The sequence below is a fragment of the Myripristis murdjan genome, chromosome 15, assembly GCF_902150065.1.
Source record: "Myripristis murdjan chromosome 15, fMyrMur1.1, whole genome shotgun sequence".
Taxonomy (NCBI): domain Eukaryota; kingdom Metazoa; phylum Chordata; class Actinopteri; order Holocentriformes; family Holocentridae; genus Myripristis; species Myripristis murdjan.
The window spans coordinates 14,436,295-14,460,839 of record NC_043994.1 but is presented as its reverse complement, the minus strand read 5'-3'; the positions used below and the strand labels follow the sequence as shown (position 1 = coordinate 14,460,839).

General features: G+C 42.0%; 1 protein-coding gene across 1 annotated transcript; it reads right to left on the bottom strand.

The window, feature by feature from the left end:
• Nucleotides 1-8,657: 8,657 nt before the first annotated feature.
• hmx3a (H6 family homeobox 3a) lies at nt 8,658-11,030 on the bottom strand. The gene is made up of 2 exons (XM_030070642.1): nt 10,391-11,030; nt 8,658-9,340 (listed from the first exon to the last, which is right to left on the bottom strand). Exons 1-2 carry the CDS (start codon nt 10,677-10,679, stop codon nt 8,718-8,720), a joined length of 912 nt encoding a protein of 303 aa, XP_029926502.1. The 5' UTR covers nt 10,680-11,030; the 3' UTR covers nt 8,658-8,717.
• Between the last annotated feature and the right edge of the window lie 13,515 nt (nt 11,031-24,545).

Sequence of the window (24,545 nt, the reverse complement as noted above, 5' to 3'; positions counted from 1 at the left end):
GTATTCCTGGTCCTCCTCCTCGCGCTCTGGATCAGAAACAGGATGGTTGCGTCGCTTCATTTGCATGTAGGTAAGCTCCTCCTGGACCAATCACACACCTCGACTTGGGCCCGGAAATTTCAAACTCCTGTCAAGGACTTGGGATGAGGCGAGGGAGAGAGCCGAAAAAGAACAGCGGCGCTCATTTCCTACATTTAGTTACTTACAGCACTCAAGTGAATGCCGGCTGGCCTAATCTTTGATCTAGTTTTACATAGATTATTTTACTGCATGAATTGCGTTTCACAAATAGAATATGACTGTAGAGAATAACATAGACTATTTTAGCCTCTATGAAAGATTATGCAAGATGTTTGTGTGTCATAATGATTCTTCAAATAAACTTATTCACAGTTAAATACACTAACTTTAACTAACTTTGGCTGAGGTACAAATTTTCCCATTGGTGTAGGTTAATAATTAGATGGAATTGAAATATTTCACATTTTAAAATACTATGTTTGGATTCAGTGTCTCTTTTTTTTTCTTTGAAAAGATGCATATCACAAAAATCACAATTATTTTCAACTTTATTTGATGATGTCTTCCTTGTTTTCCAAAATAAAGCACTTTATAACATAGATAAGGGCCGAAATGTCTGTGGATATCATCTGTTTCTACTGTATGTAAAAATCCTCTTGGTTCATGAATATAGGTAAAATGTTTGTCTGTTATCTCACATGCAGAGCTTCCCCGGGTTAGCTTGCCTCACGCAACAAACGTCACGTCGGCTTGTATTCTATTATCCTACATGGTAAATTGGTCGGAGTGATCATACAGGCATACAGTCTTGGAACTAATATAGAGGCCTAACTCATTTTTCCTGAAAATAATAAACTCATTCCACGTCCATTATCTGCGATTAAGAATTAATTTGATCATTACTGAGCTAATCTGCCTCGTGATGCCGCGCGTGGAGTGGAGGACGGCTAATTGATTGACTAATTGATTGGAGGTGGAGGGGGTGGAGGGTCCGTGTGTGCGTGTGTGAGTGTGTGTGTGTGTGTGTGTGTGTGTGTGTGTGTCTGTGTGGTGGGGCGGAGGGGTGGGATGGGTGGGGGGGTTCCCACTATCACCCCCCCCCCTCCCCCTCTCTCTCTCTCTCTCTCTCTCTCTCTCACACACACTCTCTTTCTCTCTCTCTGGATGTGTCTGGCGGGACAGCTGCAGGGCTTGAGTTGGCGGTTCGGGCACATTATCCCTCTTTACTGCTGTCTGTGGGACCCCAGACACATTACAAATGGTCAGCTTTAATCATCATGTCAGCGCTCTTCCCGGTAGCCACAAGCCCAGGATTCAGTGGGCTAGAGCCTATAGGCCAGGGACACGATGCTGCTGCTGCGGCTGCTGCTGCTGCTGGTGATGATGATGATGATGATGATGATGATGATGATTCTGGTGGTGGCGATGGTCGTCATGATGATGATAGTTACCTAGAGCATCTGGATCAGGCCCGGACTGTACATCGGGAGAACCGGGAGAATTCCCGAAGCGCCGGCCTGTCACTGGCCTGCTGGCCTGCCTGTCTTTTTTTTTTTTTTTTTTTTTTTTTTTTTTTTTTTTTTTGGGACAGGTCGCCGGCCAGGCCAATCAGCTGTCATGCCGGTCCGCTCTCCGGTTGGCCTGTCCCTCTGTAAGGGACCAGGCCAATCAGAGGCCAGCAGCCTGTGACAAGATCAAGACGTGATTGGTTTGTTTTGATTAACACCCGCCCCAACAGTCCGAGCACGCTGTAAACATAGGAGGGGGTGTGGCGACTCGCGCGAGTGTGTTGGACTGTGGAGGAGAGCGGAGGAGGCGGAAGGAAAGGTTTAGTGATTACATTGCAGTTGATAAATAAATTTTTCCATGGACCCCAATCCAAATCCGGGGAAAAAAAGAGGAAAGGTGGGGCAGAAAGGGAGAGAGAGAAAAAAATAAAAGGCACTCGAGGAAGACGCTGCCAAGTGCCTCAAGTTGCCCTTGTTATTCAGCCCCCCCCCCCCCCCCCCCCCCCCTCGCTGTCGCACCGTCAAAAAAAAGTGATGCTTCAGCAAGTGAGTTTTCTAAAACACACTGGTTCTTCTCAGTAGGAGATTCTTTAGGCCATGTACACTCTCAGTTAGAGTTGAATTAACACTGAGGATTAGATTTTACACGTACAGTGTAGAAATGTAGGACCTGGACTTGAAATTCAAAAGTTTTGAAATTAAATAAGGATTGAGGTTTTAAAATCACTGATTTACAAGCCATATTTTTTTTACTGCCTTTGAGATTAATTTTTTTGTGCAACAAATGGGATATAATCATTCCATTATTCTTATAGTGAATGCAAAACACAATAATTCTATGTTTGCTATTCAAAGGTGGTGGTGGTATTGATAGCAGTCCTGTTGGTGCTGCAGAAAGAGAGGCCAGTGCACGACCATTGGCAGAAGGTACACAACAATGTCTACAGTAGGGCATGTGATAGGTGGTACATTACAAAAATGGTAGTTATTCTTTATTATTAATCACCAACCTGTAACAAGTTGCAGACATATGAAAACCAGGCAGTTGACATAAATATGGAGTGGCTATGTGACATCAGAGTGAGTGTTGGAGTGGCTAGTGCCTGTATGTGTAGGCTTCCAACCCCCCCCCCCCCCCCCCCCCCCCCCCCCCCCCCCCCGGTTGGCCTGGGTGGATGACTACCTCCTGGCCCGAAATAATCTCCCAGTCCGGCCCTGATCTGGATCCCCCGCGTAAATATCGTCAGCTCGATTTTGGGCCAGCAGCTGCTAAACGGTCTCTACAGGGCGCACACGCGCACAGACGCGGCTTTACTGAGGGGGAAAATATATGAGGGCAGTCAGAGCGCGTGCTGGATTTATGGTGGTTACACATAAGGCGTGAAATCCGCAATGACAGTTAAATGGGTTTATTTTATATGCCGCTCTTTTCAAACAAAGACCTTTGTCAATAGAGCCCCCCACCTCTCTCCTCACCCCTCCCCATCTTTCCAGCGACTTTTGTAAAGTGAGATTAGTTCATCATGGAGATGGACATCATCGAGATAGTGGACTGCTACCAGTGCTAGTGCATGGATTTATTTATTTGTTTTAATCAGAGGTGTAGTTTATAGCCTTGCAGGCCCAGCAATGCACTTTCCCCTGGTAGTATGGAAATGTTCACCATGTTTCCACATTTTACTGAGGCCTCGAGAAGCCCGAACAGCAAGGAGCGGGCCTAACTTCGTGCTCTATCACAATGATAGGTGGTGTATGGTCGCCCTACCGCAATAACAGAACAAGATCTTTACCAGGAGAGAAAGGTCTGAGAAAGACAGATGAAGTTATGAGGAGCTTTGATCTGGGAATCAAGCTTCGATAAATATTAAACAAAGACCCTTTACACGTGTGTATTATGATATATGGCGCGTCCAACTCTAGAATAAGGAAATTACCAGAGAAAATGATATCAATAAATTTTCTAAGTATAAACGTTGATTATGTTTCGATTTTCATTCAAGAAAGCGGGGCCTGCTCTTTTTTCAGGAGGCATTTGTGTGTGTGTGTGTGTGTGTGTGTGTGTGTGTGTGTGTGTGTGTGTGTGTGTTGAGAGAAAGAGAGAGAGGCAGAGTTGTAAACGCGGGCAGAGCGCGCGAGCCCTGGAGGTGTACAATTTATGTAATCTGAGTGTGGAAATGAACTGGGTAATTTATTGGAAAACAGAAAGTCAAGAAGATTGGATCAGTATAGCCTATCCAAGGGCTCCTATCCATCAAGTTCCAATTAACAACCTAACCATTGAGTTTTAATGGCTTTCCAATCTACTGCCCTGATAGACTCATCAATTCCTCGGGGAGAAATTAAGAAAATCGACCGCCCCTCGGCGTTTCAGTGTCATTCTTCACAGCAACTATATGTCAAATTAAAAACACAATTAAAATTTAAACTGTTCCAATCAGACGGTGCCCCGCAACCTATGTTTCACTTAATAGAACTTTGATGAAAATCTGATGCTCGCATTCAATCAGGAAAGCAAATGGGATGGTTAAAAAAAAAAAATCCTCTTCAAGAAGTGTAAAAAGAGTTGTTGGTGCAAGTGTTGAGCTTTGACGCATCAGGCTATAGATGTGAGGAGGAACACAGAGGGTGTCATGCTGTAAAATAAATGCTCACATCGATTCAGTTTGCTCCCTGATTATTATATCAAAAAATATTTCCACTATACCGTGAACAATAGGACCCACTTTGATGACGGCTCTACAAAAAAGTTTCCCATGAAGTTCCTTACACACACACACACACACACACACACACACACACACACACACACACACACACACACACACTGTCCCATTTCGTCATTTCATCTGATTTTGCTAGGCTCTGGCACAATTGTCTTTACTGCATGTGTGAAGATCACAGTACATTTTGATAAATCTGATGAAAATACTCATGAAAATACTCAAATATTCTCTATCATTCTCTCACTGTGCAATTTTCAAAGGAAATATTATTTGTCATGGGACCCGCTGCCACGCCTCCAAGCCCCCCTGGGGGTCCCTGAACCTCACTTTACCAACTACCGCTATATAGCACAAGAAGTGGCTCTTTAGGCGTGTGCCATAATAGCACCCTTTTGGTGCTATAAAAATAAATAAATGAAATAAAATAAAGCCTGTAGAAAGTATGTTCACTGTCTGCATGCAGCCTGCACTGTGCTTTAAGCCACCTAGGCTATAACTTACTTGTCCAACATGGATGTCAACAGATGCCAGTGGCTACAGAGAAGAGGCTGGCATTACGCAAGGTGGTCCGGCCACTTGAGAGGCGCGTGTTTCAGCAAACCAGCACTAAAACATATGATGTGGCTTAAAATTACCCATTTAGCTCTCCATTTTAATGCAGCGTATTGAGCGCGGTCCCCGGTCACGTCCGTTTACCCCCATCTCTGCATGTGTACCTCGTCTGATTTTGGCCCCTCTCCACATCTCCTTTACATAAAGATGTCAGGCAAATGGAAATTATCGAGTGGTAATTTTTTCAATTTATGCGCGCAAATCAAGGTCATAAGCCCAGCCGAAATGGCCTATGAACGCTGCCCTTACTTGAAGCAATACGCCACAGACGTTTACAGATCGATATGTGCCAGGGGAATAATGCCATACCAATCTATTAATTTTCTGTAATGGGGCCGTGTTGAGTTTGCATGGTAGGTACGTCAATACCAGGGTGATCTGACGATATTTGAATGCGCCCATTGTCTCGTGATGAGGTCATCATAGAGTAGAGCCCGGCTGACTGATTCGTTTCCAATAACTGCATTACAGATGAAACACAGACCGGCCTTTGAAGAAAAGGTTGACTGGTTGTTCTGACTGAAAGAGTTGCGCTCAAACTGCATGAAAAAGGAGAGTTTTTAGTAATAGTGCCAGTCATTCAAGGATATATATATATATATATATATATATATATATATATATATATATATATAATTGCGCGCACTTTATTATCAGGCTATTTGGATTATTGTGGGAGCCAGTCCGGGTCCGGCGCCTCCTACAGCCGGTCTAAGCTAATAGTGTTCCTGCACGTCACGGTATTCAAATGAAGGCCTGAAAAGTTTGCGAAACTGAATCAATCTTTCTTGCCTGCAGGTATCTCGATTAAGGACAGAGGCATGCTATAGGTCCACAGCTTTTGAGTGTAGTCTGCATGGATTTTGGGGCTACAATTTCACATTAATGTGGGTCTAATTGATGTAATTGTTCCCCTTGCTTTGATCAGGATTTTCGTTCTTTTCAGGTTTGTATTTATAGCAAAAGAAACCGTTGTTAGGCTTTTAATGACAGTTGGCATCCTATGATTATTGAATATTGGTGTGGATTAATTCTTAGTGATTACTGATTGCTGATATTTTGTTGTACCTGGCTGCGAGCAACGTCCTCCTCTCTCATATTCGCCTCCTCCCCTTGGATGTTGTTCATTGTAACTCGCAGTCTAACCTGTTTTGTAAATAAATGGCCTACAGAAGCTATAAAAAATATATCCATACATATATATTGGCCAGTCGCAGTTTGATGTTTAGAAGACCAGAAAATCCTGTCAAAACACCCCTAATAACCCAGCAGGTTATTTCAAAAATCACCTAAATCGAAATAATTGGGTTAAGGTGATTGTGCTGCAAACAGATGTCCATCTCATAACTTGTCCTTTATTCTCATGTTCTGTCTTAAAATGTTATTTTTCTTAAAACAAGAATTTCAACATAATATCCCTATTTGCCTTTATTGGGAATAAAGGCAAATAGAGCTGCCTTTATTCCCAAGGCAGCTCTATTTGTTTCAGGAATTTTACAGAATCAGGCATGTCAGTATAGATTTATGAGGACATAAAGTACATCTACACTACCCTTTTTCAAAAAAAAGTTGAAACTTGTTGAAATTTGCATGGAAACAAATGAAATTATCTCACCGAAGATATAATTTTTATTCTACTTTGAAGACTAATAATTTTCAGTCGGTACTGATGCCTGTTTACATAGCCTAACCCTTTATCGAGGTAAGCATACCCTTCTAATCGCATCAAGTGTCCAGTGACACCTGTAGAATAGGTGTTACAAAGTGTCCGTGAATAATTTATCTATAATTTGAGGTTTTACACTTGATTTTAGTTTTCTTTTTTCTTTGCCCCCCCCCCCCCCCCCCCCCCCCCTCTTTCTCTCTCTCTCTCCTTTATTTATTTATTTATTTTTTTAAGATTAGCCTATATGACATTATTTTGCATCCTGAGGTTTTATTTATCTGGAAGCAAAGTGATATTTTTAGTATTTAGAAAAAAAAAACAGTATTTCGATCGTAAGTGAATCTTTAAATAAGCACAATCACTTAATGCATCAGATGAATTACAGTCTATTTAGTTTGTTTGTTTGTTCCTTAACCAGATGAACACATCTTCATAAACAGAGCACTCCAACTCCGACAAGATCAAGTTTGACGTCTGACTACAACATTAAAACACTTTGTGATGTGGAGATTGGGGTAGTCGTTTAATGTCGCTAGATCCTCACACACTTCCACCTCCACACACACACACACACACACACACACACACACACACACACACACAGGGAGAAAAAAATGGCAAAAGACAGCTCATACTCAAGAGTAGCCTAATGTCCTCCTCTGAATACATTACCCATTATTTTGGCAACACGGTGGCAATTACGCATCTAATTGACCGAGCCATTTTTTATGTAAAACATCGTTTTTAAAGTGCATAACAGTAAGCTGATTACGGAAACCCACCTGCTCAAGCTCACATGATGGGTCTGGTGAAGGCTACTACTCTCTGTGTGTTTGTGTGTGTGTGTGTGTGTGTGTGTGTGTGTGTGTGTGTGTTGGGGGTGGGGGGGGCTGTATTAGCAGACTAAACAGTAATTTGGCTCAGAATTAATAGCAAGTTAAACTTTTTTTGTTTTTCCGCGAGCGGGCTCGTGTGGGAAACCCTGTTGCAAATGTATATAAAACTTTTCCAGAAGTTTTACAAGCGCAGTTTAAGTGGGAAACCCCAATTATAATATTTTAAAAATAATAATAATAATGATAACAATTTAAAAAAAAATAATCACCTAAAATAATTTCACCTCCTTTGTCATTTTTTTAATTGAAAAGGAAATAAAATAGCAATGCAAAAGGAAATAAGTCATGCAGTTATATTTTGAATGCTGCAGTCCTAAAAATTTAATGAATAATCTCCATTTATTTCACAACATAGTTCAGCAATACAATATCAAAACGTTCTTTTTACTGTACAAAGGAGGAGTCGGAAGTGGCAGCTCTTTTCTCCGACTCATTAAATATACATTTACATTTATACATCAGTGTTGTTGTTGTTTGAATGTTTTTGTCGTTGTTGTTCAAAAACAAAAAGTAGGCTAAGTGGCATCTGAGATCATACTTGTGCTTGAATGACTTGTCCATGTCAAAGGAGCATCAGTGTGAATCACTAAACCTAAACATAAAGCTACATGAATATTGTACAGCTGAGAGTGTCTTGATTGTCCCCCGTCAAGCGCTTTGAAAAGCAAAAGGGAATGTTACAACAAAGCCTCATCAATATTCCAATGTGGACGAAACATGTTGTTTCCATTCAGTGGATGGGCCAGTCAGGCTCCTCATTCACAGCACACTGTCCGTGTATTGCACATCTTCCTGTTATCAAATTGAAAATGTATATAAAATCAAATAGCCTATTAATTGTGTTAGATGTTAAGCAAGCCCGCGCCTTTAGGCCGCTTTTGTAAACAAGATAAATGTTTCGTACATCATACAGAATAGGCCTATATCCAATAATTGTCATGGTGTGTCATTAGATTGAAAAAAGGCAGTGTAAGCAGGTGGACTCCTGAGGTGAAAATCACGAATATAATAATAATAATAATAATAATAATAATAATAATAATAATAATATAAAATAATGGATTATGAATTGTCGGATCAAATGTAAACTGCACCCTAATGGAAAACGACACAATATTTGCCAAAATAGGCCCAAGTAGGCCTAAGAGTGTCTCTCTTTTATTTTCTTTTTTTCCTGTTTTTTTTTTTTTTTTCTTCACTCAGTTGTACAAAAATATTGAGTCTTTTTTTAACGTTTCATATGAGTTGATTTTGGAAACAGACATCACAACTTCTGCTGCAAACTCAAATTTCAAACCGGCCTGAGCAGCGGCACCGACGTGACGATGGGGTGGGAGTAGTAGACGCCAGGGTGCGGGAAGGTGAGGAGCGGCTGGCTCACGGGCACGTTGGCAGAGGCGCCTCCGCCCTCCGAGGCCGAGTTCTCGTGGTAGAGGATGGGGACCCGGACTATCCTCTGCGCCGCGGCGTGGCTGAGGTTGGCGGCCTCCAGCTCCGCGGCCAGCTGCCGTTTCCACTTGTTCCTCCTGTTCTGGAACCAGATCTTCACCTGGGTCTCCGTCAGGTGCAGGGACGCGGCCAGGCCAGCCCTCTCAGAGCTGCTCAGGTACCGCTTCATGTCGAAGGTGGACTCCAGCTGGAACACCTGGCTCCGAGAGAAAACCGTGCGCGTCTTCTTCTTGCGGCACGGCTTCTTGTCCTCGTCCCTCTTCTTCCACTCCTCCACCTCGTCTTTCTTGGCTTCCTCTGAGTCGCTCTCCTCCAGGATTATTTCATCGCCGCTTTTGTTGTTGTTGATTTCGTCGTCGTCGTCCTCGTCTTTGGCGTCTGGCTCGGATTTGAGCACCAGGTCCGGCGAGTCTCTGTCTGTGCCCGAGGTTGGAGAGGAGTCTCTCGCCCCTGCCTTCTCGGCCACTGAAATGGGGACAGAGACATATGTAAATACAAACACTGGCGGCCATAACTGTCTCAGCACTTTTATCATGGCCTACCATGGCCTTAGTATGCTTTGTCAGAATTAAAATAGTTGTAAATGTGAGCTACAACAGCATATTGCTCTTTCTGTGCAAACTATTTTATGTGTGTGTCAGAGAGAAAACCCCTTTAACAACATTCCACAGGCCCGTAGTTCAAATGAGTCTCCACTGAACCTCCGTGGTGCCAACAAAAATGCAGGAAATGTTCCAAATTAACAGATGCACTTTATTATAACAAACTTATTTAGACCAGTATATCTCTATATAGTAGGCTACCACTGTTTTACCACAAAAAAACACCGGAGAATCATTTTCCTGCATGACGGCAGGGGAGTGCAATTCATATCAGCGAATTTAAATCCCACATGAATAAATCACAGAAGCAGGCAGGTAAAATACTGTCAATGACCAACCCTCTAGGGTAAGATGTTCGTAATGTTGGCCAATAGACAAATCAAAAGCACACTGGTCTGCTGCGCATCGTCAACCTCACCCGATGCTGTGATGAGGTCTACTTCATTTTATGCACAGGGTATCGTTTTATTAAACCATTATCCCACATAACAAAATAGGCCTGACAGAAGACACGGGCGTCTATTCACAACACCCAAAGGTGTGGCAAAGCCACTGCATAAAATGTACTACCAAAACACTGAAAACCCACTTTTATCGATTAAAATTCTCGGATAACGTGGACCGCTGACTGATGACTGACAATATATTTTTACTCCACAGATTCCAAACACACACACACAGCTTAGGGGGAACATGGATGCTCCTTTGGTATTTAAAGCTAGACTAATGCCTCCAAATTTATTCAAAATAATTTCCCCTTTATCGCTCCTCTTTATTCTAATAATAAAAAAAAAGACACAATATCAATGTGGCCTCGTGTAGGCTAAAGTCCTACGGTGATTGCCTATACCTTGCCACAGGCTATTAGCGTCCATGATACATAATAAACACAATTTTCGGATAATGGTCTTACCTTCGGCTCTGTGTAGGTGAGCGGAGGAGCTGAGGGTGTAGGGGTACCACCAAGCCGAGGTGCGCTCCAGGTAGTGTGCCGGTAAGGTGAACCTCTGTGCGGCCAGGTCAAAGCGTGGAAAGTTGAAGTCTCCGACTTGGGAAAGGGAAAATCCCCCCTCCAAAGCTGCCTTGGCTGCAGCGAAAATGGGCTTGGGTTTGGATGGTTTACTATCACAGTTCAGCAGGTTCTTTATGAAGAAAGGTGAGTCTTTGGCCGGAGCGCAGGACTCTTGCGTTGTCTCTGGCATCGCTGTGGCTTGTGGTGAAAACGCGCGGATCACGGAAGTAAGAATAAAAAAAATATATTAAAAATGAAGAAGCAAAAATGACTTACGGACAGCCGATGCCCAGGCTTTGAGGACTCCGGATTATATTCTTCTCAACGACTGAATGGAGAGTCTCGATTACGCAGCGAACGCGAGCGTCAAAACAGATGCCCGATGTCTAGGCTAAAAAAAGTAAAATGTTGGAGAGATAAAATATATGTGTGTGTATAAATATAGATATACCTCATCCCGGGACTCTTTCATCAAAACGCAGCCGTGTCCACCGTGTCAGTCAGTCTGGCGTCTGATGCTAATGATGAAATAAAAATGTCATCCAAGTTAAATGCGGAAAGTATAGGCGATTGGGCATGTACAATGGCAAATGGGATTAAGGGAGAGACGGGAAGTAAAGAGAGAGAGGGGGGGACACGGGTAGAGAGAGAGAGAGAGAGAGAGAGAGAGAGAGAGAGAGAGAGAGAGAGAGAGAGAGAGAGAGAGAGAGAGAGTCCACCCTCTCCTCAGTTTGGCTGTAGGCAGTACGCACTCGCCTGTTATTGGTCTTATATAGTCCAATTAGGTAGCAAATGAGCACAGGGTTGTTAGCACAAAAGGGAAGGTTTGGGATAAGCGCTGTTAGAAATACAATGAGCAAACGAGTCTCAACACACAACCAACATAACAATCAGAGGGAGTTGGGCAGCATGAATTTACTTAGCATTCAGTGTTTTTGGTTACTCTCACATCCTCCAGCACAGATGCATTTTTAACTAAATCCACTGAGGCTGTAGGTATTTTATTTGGTGGGCAGGTTATCTATTTATTTATTTATTTATTTATTTATTTAAAGACTTCAAGAGAAGCCCTATTTAAATGCTATTTATATATTTTACCTATAAAACCATCACCAAAAGCCATATATTTTAAAGAAAATAGCCTATATGTTATAATGACAACAATATAGATGGATTCATGTTTCAGAGTTGCACTGATTAACTGTGACTGTATTGAGGAAAATGTTATTTGCGAAACATAGCCTATTAATCGTATCAGTGACAAAGAAAATAAAGCCCAAATCCCTTCCCTTCTCCAGTGTATATTAAACAAATATGGTGCCATGCTTTTTGCGTTTTATGGAAAATTTATGCTACAGTCGCTTGAAATGTAATTGGCTGCCGGCCTAACTCTGTATTAAGCGTAACAGAGTCTAATAATGCAAACTTTAATAATTCGAACTTGACGAGAGGACAGAGCAACGATAATACAAATAATTCCTTGTAATGCAGAGTCCTAAAACTTTGAATTTCCATTTACCCCGAGATCACCAGCAGAAAATTCCAGTCAGGTATAGGCTACAGTGGGCGATCACAAGATACCCTAAGCGCTGCGGTCGTCGACGTGTCCCCAAAACTCCTGCCTGTTGGCCTCAACATAGTGCAAAGGCCCGAGATGGCCATAATAGCTTTTCAATGTGTCACCAATGGGCGATTAGATTCATATTTCTAATTCATTGATTTTCAGCGCGGGCCACTTTCAAAATGTCTCTGTGTCGCACAGCCATTTATTTCTCCCAAATCGATTTCGTTAATTCATCCCTCAGATTGCACTCTTTGTAAATGCGCTATGTATATTCACTCATTGATATTAATTGACTTGTTAAAACCTGTCCATTGGTAGCCGGCTGCCTAAGACAAGCACGAGAGGACAGCGTCCTCTGTGGGTTATGAGGATGAAATGCAACTCTGTGTGTGTGTGTGTGTGTGTGTGTGTGTGTGTGTGTGTGTGTGTGTGTGTGTGTGTGTGTGCTGGGGGCTGGATAAGATACAGACAGAGACTTGTTTCACCTTATTAGTTGCATGATAACATACTTCATTAACATTTATGCATAACCAAGATTTATTCCCTCTCACTTGAATCATCATCATCATCATCATCATCATCATCATCATCATCAATATCATCATCATAATCAACATTATCATCATCATCATGGTCAGCTCCCTGAAGACATGTTGCATGATATAAGTTCTGCAGCCATGTAAATGAAGGGTGTCAGTTACAAGGAAACGGTTGTACTGGGCGCCATGGTGCTGTTTCTGTCTGTGGAGGTCTTACATGCACCGGCACGTTGCCGTAATTAACACGTGTTATTCATTTAGTGAGCTGCACAAGTGGAGATATCCTGTTACCGTGTTGTAATTACTTTTGCCTTTGGTTACTTGCTCATCATCGCAGGTATCTGACATGCAGCTAGACGACAAGTCATGGACTCATATGTATTTGTTCTACCTGGCAACAAGGTAGAACAAATATTGCATTTAGTGGGTCTTGCATTTTTGAAATACAAAATCCACATTATTGGTAATATCCTAGATGGTTCAGTTAACATTTGCAATCATGAATAACTCCAAAAGACAGCAACTGGACAACAAAGTTCTGTGATTTCACAAAGAGACTGAATTCGGACCTCATGAATTGACAATGAGAGGCTGACTTCATGGATTCATACTATGTGTTTTTCAGGTTTTACCTCCTAATGTTGTGATTTTTAGTTTTGTGTTAATGTTACAGAATCAGAAGTGCACCACTGAACAGTATGTCCTCATAAAATTACCCAGTACTGTGTTTCCTACAGTTCTGTTCAAACTGGAATCTGCACACTTTATGGCAAATCAGCCCCTTGAGTAGTTTGTTGGTAGTAGCTTCTCCCATTTTTGTCTAGTATTTATATTGTTTGTTACAGCATGAGCTAATGCTTGCGTACACTGCATATTTTGGGAGTAACAAGCTGCATCATTTCAAAATCACCCTTGAATCACTAATCTTCATGATGGACAGTGATACCTTGCATGTTTACCAAAATGTCTGCAGAAGGTATTCCTGTATGAGAAGACTTTAGAGAAGTCAGGGTTAGCCTCTGTTTTCCAGAGATGCTTTTATACTCAACCCTTTTTCACAGATGGCTCCTGATGTTGAGCGTGATAGCCCAGGTTTGACTCCACTCCCATCTGTTTGTGTTAGAAGTTACAAATTAAATAGATTTGTGCCTTGAACCTTATATGACAAATGGCACTAAAGCAGGAGCTATAATAACACAAATGAAGGGGGAAAACTCTTACGAACAAGAAAAATATACATGTTGTTATACTTACAAGTCAAACAGCCTCACCAAGTAAGAAATAGGTGGGCTGTGTGTATATTTATATCATTATGGAGTGGAGTCCTCAGCTAACACTGGTGCATGTTTTTCCATTCATTGTCAATGAAGCAGCACCAAGATGTGTGCCTTGCTTACATCATCAGGAGAGTTAGTTGTCTTCTTTAGCTTAGGAACAATCATGTTGTTTTTATTTTTTATGTAAATACCTGGCAACAAGGTAGAACAAATGTAGTGTAAATGTTATGTAAATAAAAAACTAAAATTAATAAAATTAAATTAAATACAATACAAAAAGATAATTATATTACATTTTGAATAACGGATGATTTTACCCTCAAATGCAGCTATTTCTTGTAGGCTATTTCACATGTTCCTGATTCCCAAGTATTTGTCTGCGCATGTAAGACCAGTAAGGGGCACAGTACATATGGGCATTTACTCCACTGATGAATATTAAAATAAAACCATTTACTCCAAGCCATCTTTCTGCCTAATGGTAATACAACATATGTTTATGTGGAGACAAAAAGAAAACAACAGATGCTCCCCTTGAACAGTGCAGTCAGCACTAAAGCATATGATCAAAAATAAATGTACACAAACTAAGCTCTTGCGGTCTGTGTCTTAGAAAATACAGTTCATGTTATGCATCGATTACAAACATGCAGTAGACATTACCCAGAGGCCAAATAGGCCTTTTCTGAATGCTCCATAAGTCTATTTTTGTTGCTCCTCGGGTAGGTTACTATGACTTTTATATTATTTATTTCAAAGCACCCAGATATTGATTATTTCACAAGGAAAAATGACAAATGGCAGCAGGGAATGACACGGTCAGCAGGTTCTATTAGAGAAATGATAGTGTTGCTCGTGGTTTGTTAAAAGGTCCAGTTTAGATACTTTATAGGTTTACATCCATCATCGTCTAATGACCTATTTGATGAAAAACACGCACCCTGGTGACAACAGCCCTGTGCAGCCAACTTCGCTTTGTAATTGCCCCCATATTAAATATAGATTTTTGTTTTGATATCTTGTGAGAATTTCTTTCTGTGGGTCAAGATTGTGATAAAACACACGAATGCAATGGCAAAAGCCAAGAGGGAGTGAGAAGAATGGGGGGAAAAAAGTGGGTATGTGATGGTGATGGGTTCTCCAAAATCTGTTAGAGACTGAGTGTGTGTTTTTCAAGTTTTGAGGTTGTGAGTATTTGAGGGATCAGAGGGGGGGGGAAATCAAAAAGGCAGTTTCGTTCATTTTGATGCTGGTGAATGGATGATATTCTGCATCATTACAAGCATCGATTATGACAATGTGACTTCACAGTTAAATAACATAAGACTGTTTTATGCAGCACAGATTTCAGATGATGACACACACATTAATGTAATCTACTCTTATTTCTGAGCATAATTTCCCCCATTAGGGTCTGTGTTGGGAATAGTGTTGCACAGTATCCTGCTGGGATGTGATCCTGGTGTCAAATTACATCAACACAGATAGCAGCATTTGTCACTGGACGCTGCTCACCTCTTGCCCCCCTTGACTTAACCGGCCACACCTGATGGGACGAACCATTAAACCAGTGAAGGTCACTGAGACTGTCTGGATTTAAGTATTGTATTTAACTTGTAAAGGAATTGGTGGCCCTCCACTGACCCAGCAAGCCTTAATTGGGATTGTGCAAGTATTGATTGGTGAGTGGCCAGGCGAAGCTTGAATTACAGCCTGATTAGAAGAAAGGTGTCTGCCACTTTTACTCGGCCCTTTGCTCCAGCCAGTCGAAGGAGCTCAATGTCATTCAGGTTGGAACACTTCAGTGGATACCTGACTAAAAGGAATTTTGTTACTTCCCGTGTAAACAGGAAACCAAGTTTATGGGGACGATAGACTGAGGCTCCTCTGAGGGTGAGGCAAATGCCCAATGTGTCACATCAGGCTGCAATATTCCTTTTTTGTACAATCTCTCATTTGATCTTCTAGAAGGAATTTGAAAACATGTCACCCAGATGGAAGTACAAAACCTTTGGTGCTTTTTGACTTGTAGCCTATGGGTAGATTATGGCCACTTAGGAGAAGTATTCTCTTTCTTTATCTCCCCTGCTCTCATTTTATCTACATTTTATCTCTCCTTCTCTGCCTTTATCGTTTCTCAGCAGAGATGATGACCTCTGTGGGGTTTGGATGGAAACAGTCATAGGAGCGATGTAGCCCTATTTCTCCATTATGGCCAGCTTCGTCAGAGCCCTCCAGGCACCCAGCCTCAATATCCACTTCCTGTACCTCCAGAAACCTGCCCTGAATCGTCAGCCAGTCTATGCTTTTACCCGCCCGCGCCCAGCCTGCCTGTATGTGTCATTACAACTGGGTAATCTAGAGAGGGCAACAGAAAAGTTCTCATCAGTGTCAGCCTGAGATATAGATATGGGCCGGGTAACAAATGGCCAAATGCACAGGCAGCAGAGCAGACCATCAATAAAGCAATTTCTTGTGTCATAACAGCCACGCTTTTCCTAAAGCCAACCTTTCAAAACTTTTCCCTCTGCAAATCGCTGCAGCCCCACCATTAGAGTCCTGCCTTGTGAATTTAATGGATTCCGTACAAATAATATTCCACCATAATGGAAAAGGTTGAAGTCACTGAAGACAGATGAAGTCATAAACACGTATAATTGAGAATCAAAGACCGATAAATTTTAAACTGCTATCCATTTTCTCTTTTTAGATGATGATCTATGTCACCACGGCTGCTGGAAAATGGAAGAGATTATGGGGGAAAATTATAACAATAAATTTTCTAAACATACACCTTGATTATGCTTCGATTTTTTGGAGGGGTAGAGGGCGAGGGAGGGGGTAGAAAGAAGGCAGGGATTGCTGAAAGCTTGCTGACTAAATGGCACCATAAAATAGGTTCTCTGCTCTTTTGCCTGCAGAGCGCAGGCATGCCTGGAGGTGTGATTTTCCCCCTCTAAATGGGGGAAATGAATTGTGTAATTTATTGCAAATGCGCACACAGTGAGATTAGATCAGCATATCCCATCAAAGGAACAACAATCAATCAGCCTCTAGTTAACAGCTTGAAACACATAAACCAGGGCACCTAATGGCTTTCCAATTTAACAGATTGATAGACTTATCCGGTCCTAAGGGATGAATTAAGAAAATCGGGTACTTTCACACAGGCACTGGCACTTTTGACAGGACCTTTCCCCCCTCTAGCTTACTTACCATCTTCACTCCTGCATATAGATATAAGGTTAACCTAAAAACAAAAGAGCAATTTTTTCCCCTTTCATTTTTCCTTTTCTGTTTGAGAAAGCACTACAGAGCTGATTTGTTATTCAGATGAGGCGGGAGTGGAAGTGTGTCAGATGTGGAGAATGGTCTCATTTTAATGACCTGATTATCGTGGGTCATTTGGAACTGTGAAATTGAGGGAGCTATTCAAAGCCACTTAACAATATCTAAATGTGACCCGGGCGACCCATTCAACCAAGAATGTAGTTTAAAAAAAGTAACTCATTTGTTTCAGATCTCCTTAGTCATACCAACAACAGAAATATTAAAGATACCATGTTTTAGATAAGCAGACACTGTTGGGGGAATTTTGTGCACAGAAGCACTTTAGAAAGTATTTCCTAATGGATAATACCAGGGGGAACCAATAGGAAACATCATATCAAACTGAAGGAAACACATTTAAATGAGGTGTATGTTACTGGCAGCCCTGCCTTGTAAAGATTATGGCGTTTGAAAGAGCTAAACCTGGTGCCTTGACCCAGAGAACTGGTGAAATGCATCCTCAAAGTCACCATATTGTCTTGTCCACATCCACAAAGACAGCTGATCTCTCAGTGCCACTGCATAATTAAGGAGTCGTCGGTATCATGGATTTGATCCTTGAGAGGGATGGGAAAGTGTCACCCTAGACTCGGACTAGCAGGCCAGAGGAGCTGAACTGGGTGAGTCCAGAACCACAGAGGCCAGACATAGCCGACAGTCTCCATCAATCTCCCAGAAAGCCTGCGAGGCCTTGCAGAGCCAGTGGCCCATAACACACACGTGACTGATGTGTGTCCTCCGCTGTAATGTGACAGAACTTCACATTAAAGAGGAACCAGATCTTCTCATCACGGCTAAGTATGTGAAGGGTAGGGGTCAATTTCATCTGGACTCAGACACCCCAGGAAATGGATTGAGATTCAGCCTATGGGTTGGAAATGAGCCCACATTGATTACCAATGGATCAATAAATTGGCTAATGAATAAGCAACCATTACCAACCAATCAAAACAAATAGCGCTTTAACTGCCCCTTTGTCTCTGTTTTGTATCACTTCAACTCTGAAACAGTGGAGTGAATACCTAAAAATATTGAGAGAACATAGAGGAAATACTCCAAACACCAAACAGACACGAATAATAAAGTCAACAAGTGTCCTACTCTCTCTCTCTCCATTCTCCAGGTCAGAGAACAAAAACTGAGTTTGCCTACTTGACACTAATACTTGTATCTTCCCTGTGGACACGACTCTGGTGACCCTCTTGTTTGGTCTGTGGGCAGCAAGAAACGCAGGATCACACAGAGCACCCAAACATGACTGCTCCCCCTTCTTGTGACGGACAGTAATTGGTGTTTGTTTGCTCTCTTTCCTCCCTCTCTCATGTCGTGGGGTGGTAAAGAGCCCTATTGCTGTCAGCTGATTAGTATGGCTCCTCTGCCTCTTTCAGCAGCTGTCAGGGCCGCCTAATGAGAGGAAACTTGAGTAGAGACAAGAGAGGCCTAGACACACACTCGTGCGTGCACACACACAAACACACACACACCTGAATATACAAAGAGAGAGAGAGAGAGAGAGAGAGAGAGAAAGACAGAGATAGTTCATTTGGTGTGTATTTAGCTATCTATCTATCTATCAAGCTTTAATTTTTATATAAATAAGGTAAATATTGTTTAAATTTTACTTTTAATTGTTCAAGTGGACAATAAAAATAGTATCCAAATGCACCAAACAATAAGATATCCAAATATAAATTTACCTGAGTCTGGTAATAATTTTCCCTCTATTCAATTCAATAATAATAATGGGATATGGGGGCCCAACACCAATTCTTAATGAATCTCTCAAAATCTCTATTTTTATACATCAAGCATCCTCACCAAGCCTTGACAACACTCTTCCTTCACATCTTATGCACCCCAAAGTCCTCAGGGCATCGGAGAAAATTAACCATTTAATGGCAATAAATAACAGATTCTGACTCAAGGGTATTCCAAATCAGCTTCTCTCTCTCTCTCTCTCTCTCTCTCTCTCTCTCTCTCTCTCTCTCTCTCTTTTTCTCTCTGCTCTCTAACACACACATACACATACACGTACACACAAATTGTAGCTTTGAATTGCTGGATTATCACTGAAGAACCCAATTAAATGTTTTATGACTGAGATAGCATGCCATATGTTACACCCACTGACATGGCAGGCCAGGTCCTGAGTAAGGACCACAGCAGGTGACAGCTTTAAAGTAACTCAGAAATTAAGTCTGTGGTTGATAATGTGTGTAAATCTGTTTTAATAACTGGGAAATGTTTAAATTCTACAAAATCACAGCAGGAGAAAGATATTGAAAACAGGGAAGATAAAGCATCAGGTTCACTGTTAATAGTTTCAAGCCATTTGTGAAACAGCTAAGGTGATTCTACGCTATTTTCATCTCTACTAAAATGAGGCAGTGCTGTTACGTCCTGGCATTTCTGTCCTCTCTGTCAATAGCGCTCCCATTACTGCCTGTTACTTCCTTTCTTGTTTCCCTCCTTTTTCCCCCTCTGAGAAGGTATGCTATTACAGGCCCTTGTATTAACCAGTCAAAATGGGGCATTGATTATTTGTAAAAACATAAGTGCAAATCAAATCAACATTGCAATGGAACAGATGAGAGCTGCCTACCTGTGCACATGCAGGGAAATGGGGACAATTATTGACCAATTGATTTGGTGTGGGGGGGAATTCTTTTCCCCTCCCCAGAAAGACCTTGACTGTAATGCTGGCAATCACTCCGCTGCCATACCTCCACAACAACTACCACTAACACCCAACTGTGTCCTCAATCTCCGCTGCAACGAGCCCTGGTATGCAACTTTTCCGTCAGCACCCTTATGTATTTGGCTTTCTATTTCACTTTAATAGGGGAAAAATTGGCAACATAGTCTTTTACAGCCCCCTGGCACCATTAGAAAGCCCGCTGTCATTTGGATTATTTATGAAAAACTATTTCATGCTTACTTACATTTGCCGCTTATTTTCCCCTAGTGTGACCTGCAGCAGATTTAGTTCCATTTTGAAAGCCTTAAAGCCAATTCTTTATGTCCGCAGGTCACCCCTCTCGATTGAGTCGGGATTGAAATACCAGTGTGTGGTGGGAAAGGTATGGCAAGAGGAAACCAATAGTCTTTTATTGTGTTGGGGTAGAGGACCATAGTAGGGAGGAAAAGAAGGGGGATACTGAAAGAGGAGAAAGGATAGAGGGGTCAAAGAGGAGAGAGAGAGTGATTTTCAGGTGGAAACAGAACAGGAGGCACCTGCAGAAATGAAAGAGGAAGAGAAAAAGAGGAGGACAAAAGTAAGACAGTTATGGGAGAGAGAGCAGTCATACACAAAACCGTTTGGAGTCAGTATAGTCCCAAATAGAGCAAGGCAGCTGTGAGAAAAGGAGAAATTCAAAGGCAACAAACACTGAGGAATGGATGGAGAAGAAACATCCAGCAGCTTGTGATCGGCAAAGAGACAGCAACAGCAAAACAGAGCTGAGTCAGCAATTTGATGAAATAAATCATAGAAAACAAACAAATGGAAAACAAAGAAAAGGAAGATGAATTGAAATTCCCAAGAGCATATATTTCAGCCAAAAAAAAAAAAAATCTGCCATTTATTGTCTGTATTTTTCAAGGAATACATTAAGAAGCTGCTGTGATTGTATTATTTATTTATTTATTTATTTATTTGCTCCAACATGTGTAGAATCTATTTTCATATCCTCGTCCGTATGAGAAAATTGGCCATCTTTGTCTTTCAACACATCAAATAAATCAAAATAAAATTCCTCCATGAGGAGCTCGACAGTCCGGGACAAAGCAGTCCACACACTCCCCTTTGGAGCATGCATCTATACTCATAATCCTATACTGTATGAGATGGGGTCTCACACTCCCCATTGCACACACACACACTCTCTCTCACACACACACACACACACCCACACACACACATCTTTTGATCTGGGTTTGGCCTGGGCTTTATACAGTGACCCTAATAAACTGTGGCGTGGCCAGGCAGGTTTGTCACTGTCACAGGTAAATGATATAATTAATGAGTGTGTAGAGGAGTGGATAGGAGCCGGGGTGTTAGCTTTTAAACACCTCTCCAGCTGACTGGGTTTGGGGAGGCCCAGCTGGACACAGCCAGGGGATCGATACAGGGTCAGGGGTCAGTCAACCCTCCCATTATGGCCTGGGCAGCTCCCATCATCTCCTGGCTAACGATGCCTGCAGGAGCCAGGGCTCCAAAGGTTTTGACAGAGGATGAAGCTGGTGAACAGAAAGAAACCAGGTCTGGTGAAATTTCCAAGGGGCTGAAGCTCAAGCAGAGGATAAAGCAAATGGACGTAAGTAGCCCCAAAACCAAGCTGAGATATGCAGAGCCATAGAACGTTAACTATTCTTTAAATCCTTTAAAGAAATTAAATCCTGCAGACGGCAGCTGAGCCAAAGCTTAAGATGTGCTTTAACATTGGTTGTCCCAAGCACTCCAGAGAAAAAGGACACCATGTTAGTGTTATTGCTGCATGTCTGTTATCATTTGTAAAGAATTGTATTTCAAAAAAAAACAATTGTGCCTCTGAAAGAAAATAGAACAACCCAACTATGTCTACAAGCAAGGGACGGCCTTTGGCTAATGTCATGAGTCATTGGCTAGAATGGGACAAAGAGAACAGCGGGGGAGCATGGGAAATCGTTCCTGGCCAGATTGGGTTTGATCAATAGTCTCAAAGGGCAGAGGCCTCATTAATCTAAAACTTCCCTCACATTAGCAGCACTGTCCAATTCAGACCACTCTTTACTCTGACTCAATAGCCACTCCAGCAGATCCATACAGAGATCAAAACTTAACAGCTAATTTGGAGTGAGCCGCGCATTTCTTGGAGGTTTGGCCAAGGGCTACCGCAAAGCCACACTGTTAACACATTAGAAAAAAGAGCATGGCATGTTTGTTTTGGAAAGGACAGATCTGGTCACTGTGTACTCCGCTATGGTGTAAACATTCATGTGAAAATTACACAGCACTGTTACATAGTACTACAACAGCAATTTATTAGGAAACCAAAAAAATCCATCATGGTTGCTGTACACCATTAATGATGTACAACAACAATGGGACTCTTCAGATTAAATAAAGGTTTAAATGAAGGTGAATGTCAGCAAAATTAAACTTAACTGGGTTGACGTAGATCCTTATAATGGTCAGAAATGTGAGCAGACAATGGCTAGGACCAGTCATCAATGTGAGCGGTGTGGTAGACAGGCTGAGAGTTGATGCTGGACCCAGTGGTGTTTAAGGATGTGCCAGTGGACACACTATATTATCCTCCTATGGACAGGCTAATCCATTACCAGCCTTCTTGCGGTGCGAGTGAAATGCTCGTATTAGGGCAACTGTGCGTTCAGAGGCATCATTCAGGACAATGAACTATAGCCAGAGAGTGACAAGCTAGAAAAATGTCCCCACTTTTCAGGCTGTACAAATGACGTTTGGCCACGATAACTCACAACTGGACACTTCATTTCAAGTCGGGAGCGAGCTGGCCAGTCAAAAGCTATTATACCATCTTCTTTATTTGTGGCCCATGGTTTTGGTAGTTGGGCCCTCAAATAAATACTGCTAAAATGCCACTTCAGTCAAAAATATTGGCCAATTCTTTCTCTGTCGTGACTGGGTCTGGATGGCAACCTGTGTCTGATGGTATAAACCTTTAAGAGTCAGGTGGTCAGGCAGAAGACATCCATCAGACCCCATCAGCACTATGAGTTAGTATAGGGCATATATGCAAGTGAAAGGAAGTGACCAATGCTGCTGATCCCTTCAAGCAATTCAGAAAGCACAATAATCAGATGAATTGATTACCAATTTATCATTGAGGAATTGCTTGCTTAGAGGAATAATCACTCACCGATAAAGAAGAAATGGCTTTGAATACATTTCAAGGATGACAGTCTTTGAGGAGTAATAGTATAATTTGTCACTTGTGACAGTCTATTTGATTGTTCTCAATATTTCAGGCAGGTGTAATATTGGACAGAATCATGCCGGGCTGTCAGGGCAGGGTGAGGTGTGTGTGTATATGTGTGTATGCGTGTGAATTCTTTGAGTGGTGCTTTAATACGGTAATAAGGCAGTCAGAAGAACACTTAGACTTCCTAAGGTGACAGCAGCTTTATCGCGCATCGCCTCATAAACTCCTATCATATCTGTTCCCCTCTATTATCAAATGGGTGTTTAGCGTGCCTTTGTGTTTGCGTGTGTGGGTGAGAGAGAGAGAGAAAGAGAGTGAGCGAGCGAGAGAGAGAGAGAAGGTGAACAATGTGTGTGTGCATGTGTGCTGATGGTGATGACATGAGTACACAAAAAGATCAGTATGAAAAGTGGCTTGATCCTGGCTGAGGGCAGAAATATAACCCCACAAAGATTCTGTGGCTTTTTATGAGAAAAATATGTCTATCCTCCCACACTGAAGTGTAACATTTCTCTTTTTTGCTCCTATTCCCACCTAAAGCCCTGGCAGCTGTGGTCAAACTTGGGTCAATAAAATGTCTGTCTGTCCATTGAGTTGCCCCATCTATCAAAAGATGAAAGTTTGTCTTTAAAGGAGAGATAGAATTCAGTGGGAAGAGAGTGGGCCCTTTCTGTTAGGCATGCAGGAAATTAATCAAGGAAATGGGGTTTTTGGTGTGCCTATATCACATCTAATCTATCCTTTGTGCACATGTAGACGGCTCCTAGCCTCACCAATCGAGAGCGACACGCTGGCTTTATGAAAAGCCACTTGTTCCCTGCATAATTGGGGGGTCTCATTGCTGAGTTAAATGGGAGGCGGGGGTGGCGGGAGGGGCAGTCTTGTTTGCCCATGTAAAGTGTGATCCAGATAATAGCATTCTCATCAAAGGCGGCAATTACATTCATTACAACGGCGCAAGGCGCGCCTGCAAGGAAATTAAGTGGTGAGAGGAAAGAAAAGCTTAATATATACCTCCTTTATCCTATTCCCCACCTCTCAGTTCTTTTTCAAATGCTCCACGTGGAGCGGGAGACCTCAAGAAAGAAACAGTCTCGGTAGAAGAAGAATAAATCTAGTCAAAGTCCCCCTTCACCTTTCTGCCACCGAGAGGCTGCTGTCTAGTGTTACTATGGCTGCACTTGTCTAGGATTAAAAAAGCTTTTCCAGGAGGGTAGTCTCTAATGCAGCTTTTACACAAGCCCAACAAATGACAAGTCTTAAAAACTGCTTAAGGCCTTCTCTAAATTAAATTCCAATTTCTCTCAGGAAAGGAGGAGCAAATTAATTGTCTTGTGTAGTGTTAAACCACAAACAGCCTGTAAATTAAGCTGCTGAGAGGAGAAGGGAACCTTTTCATTCAGG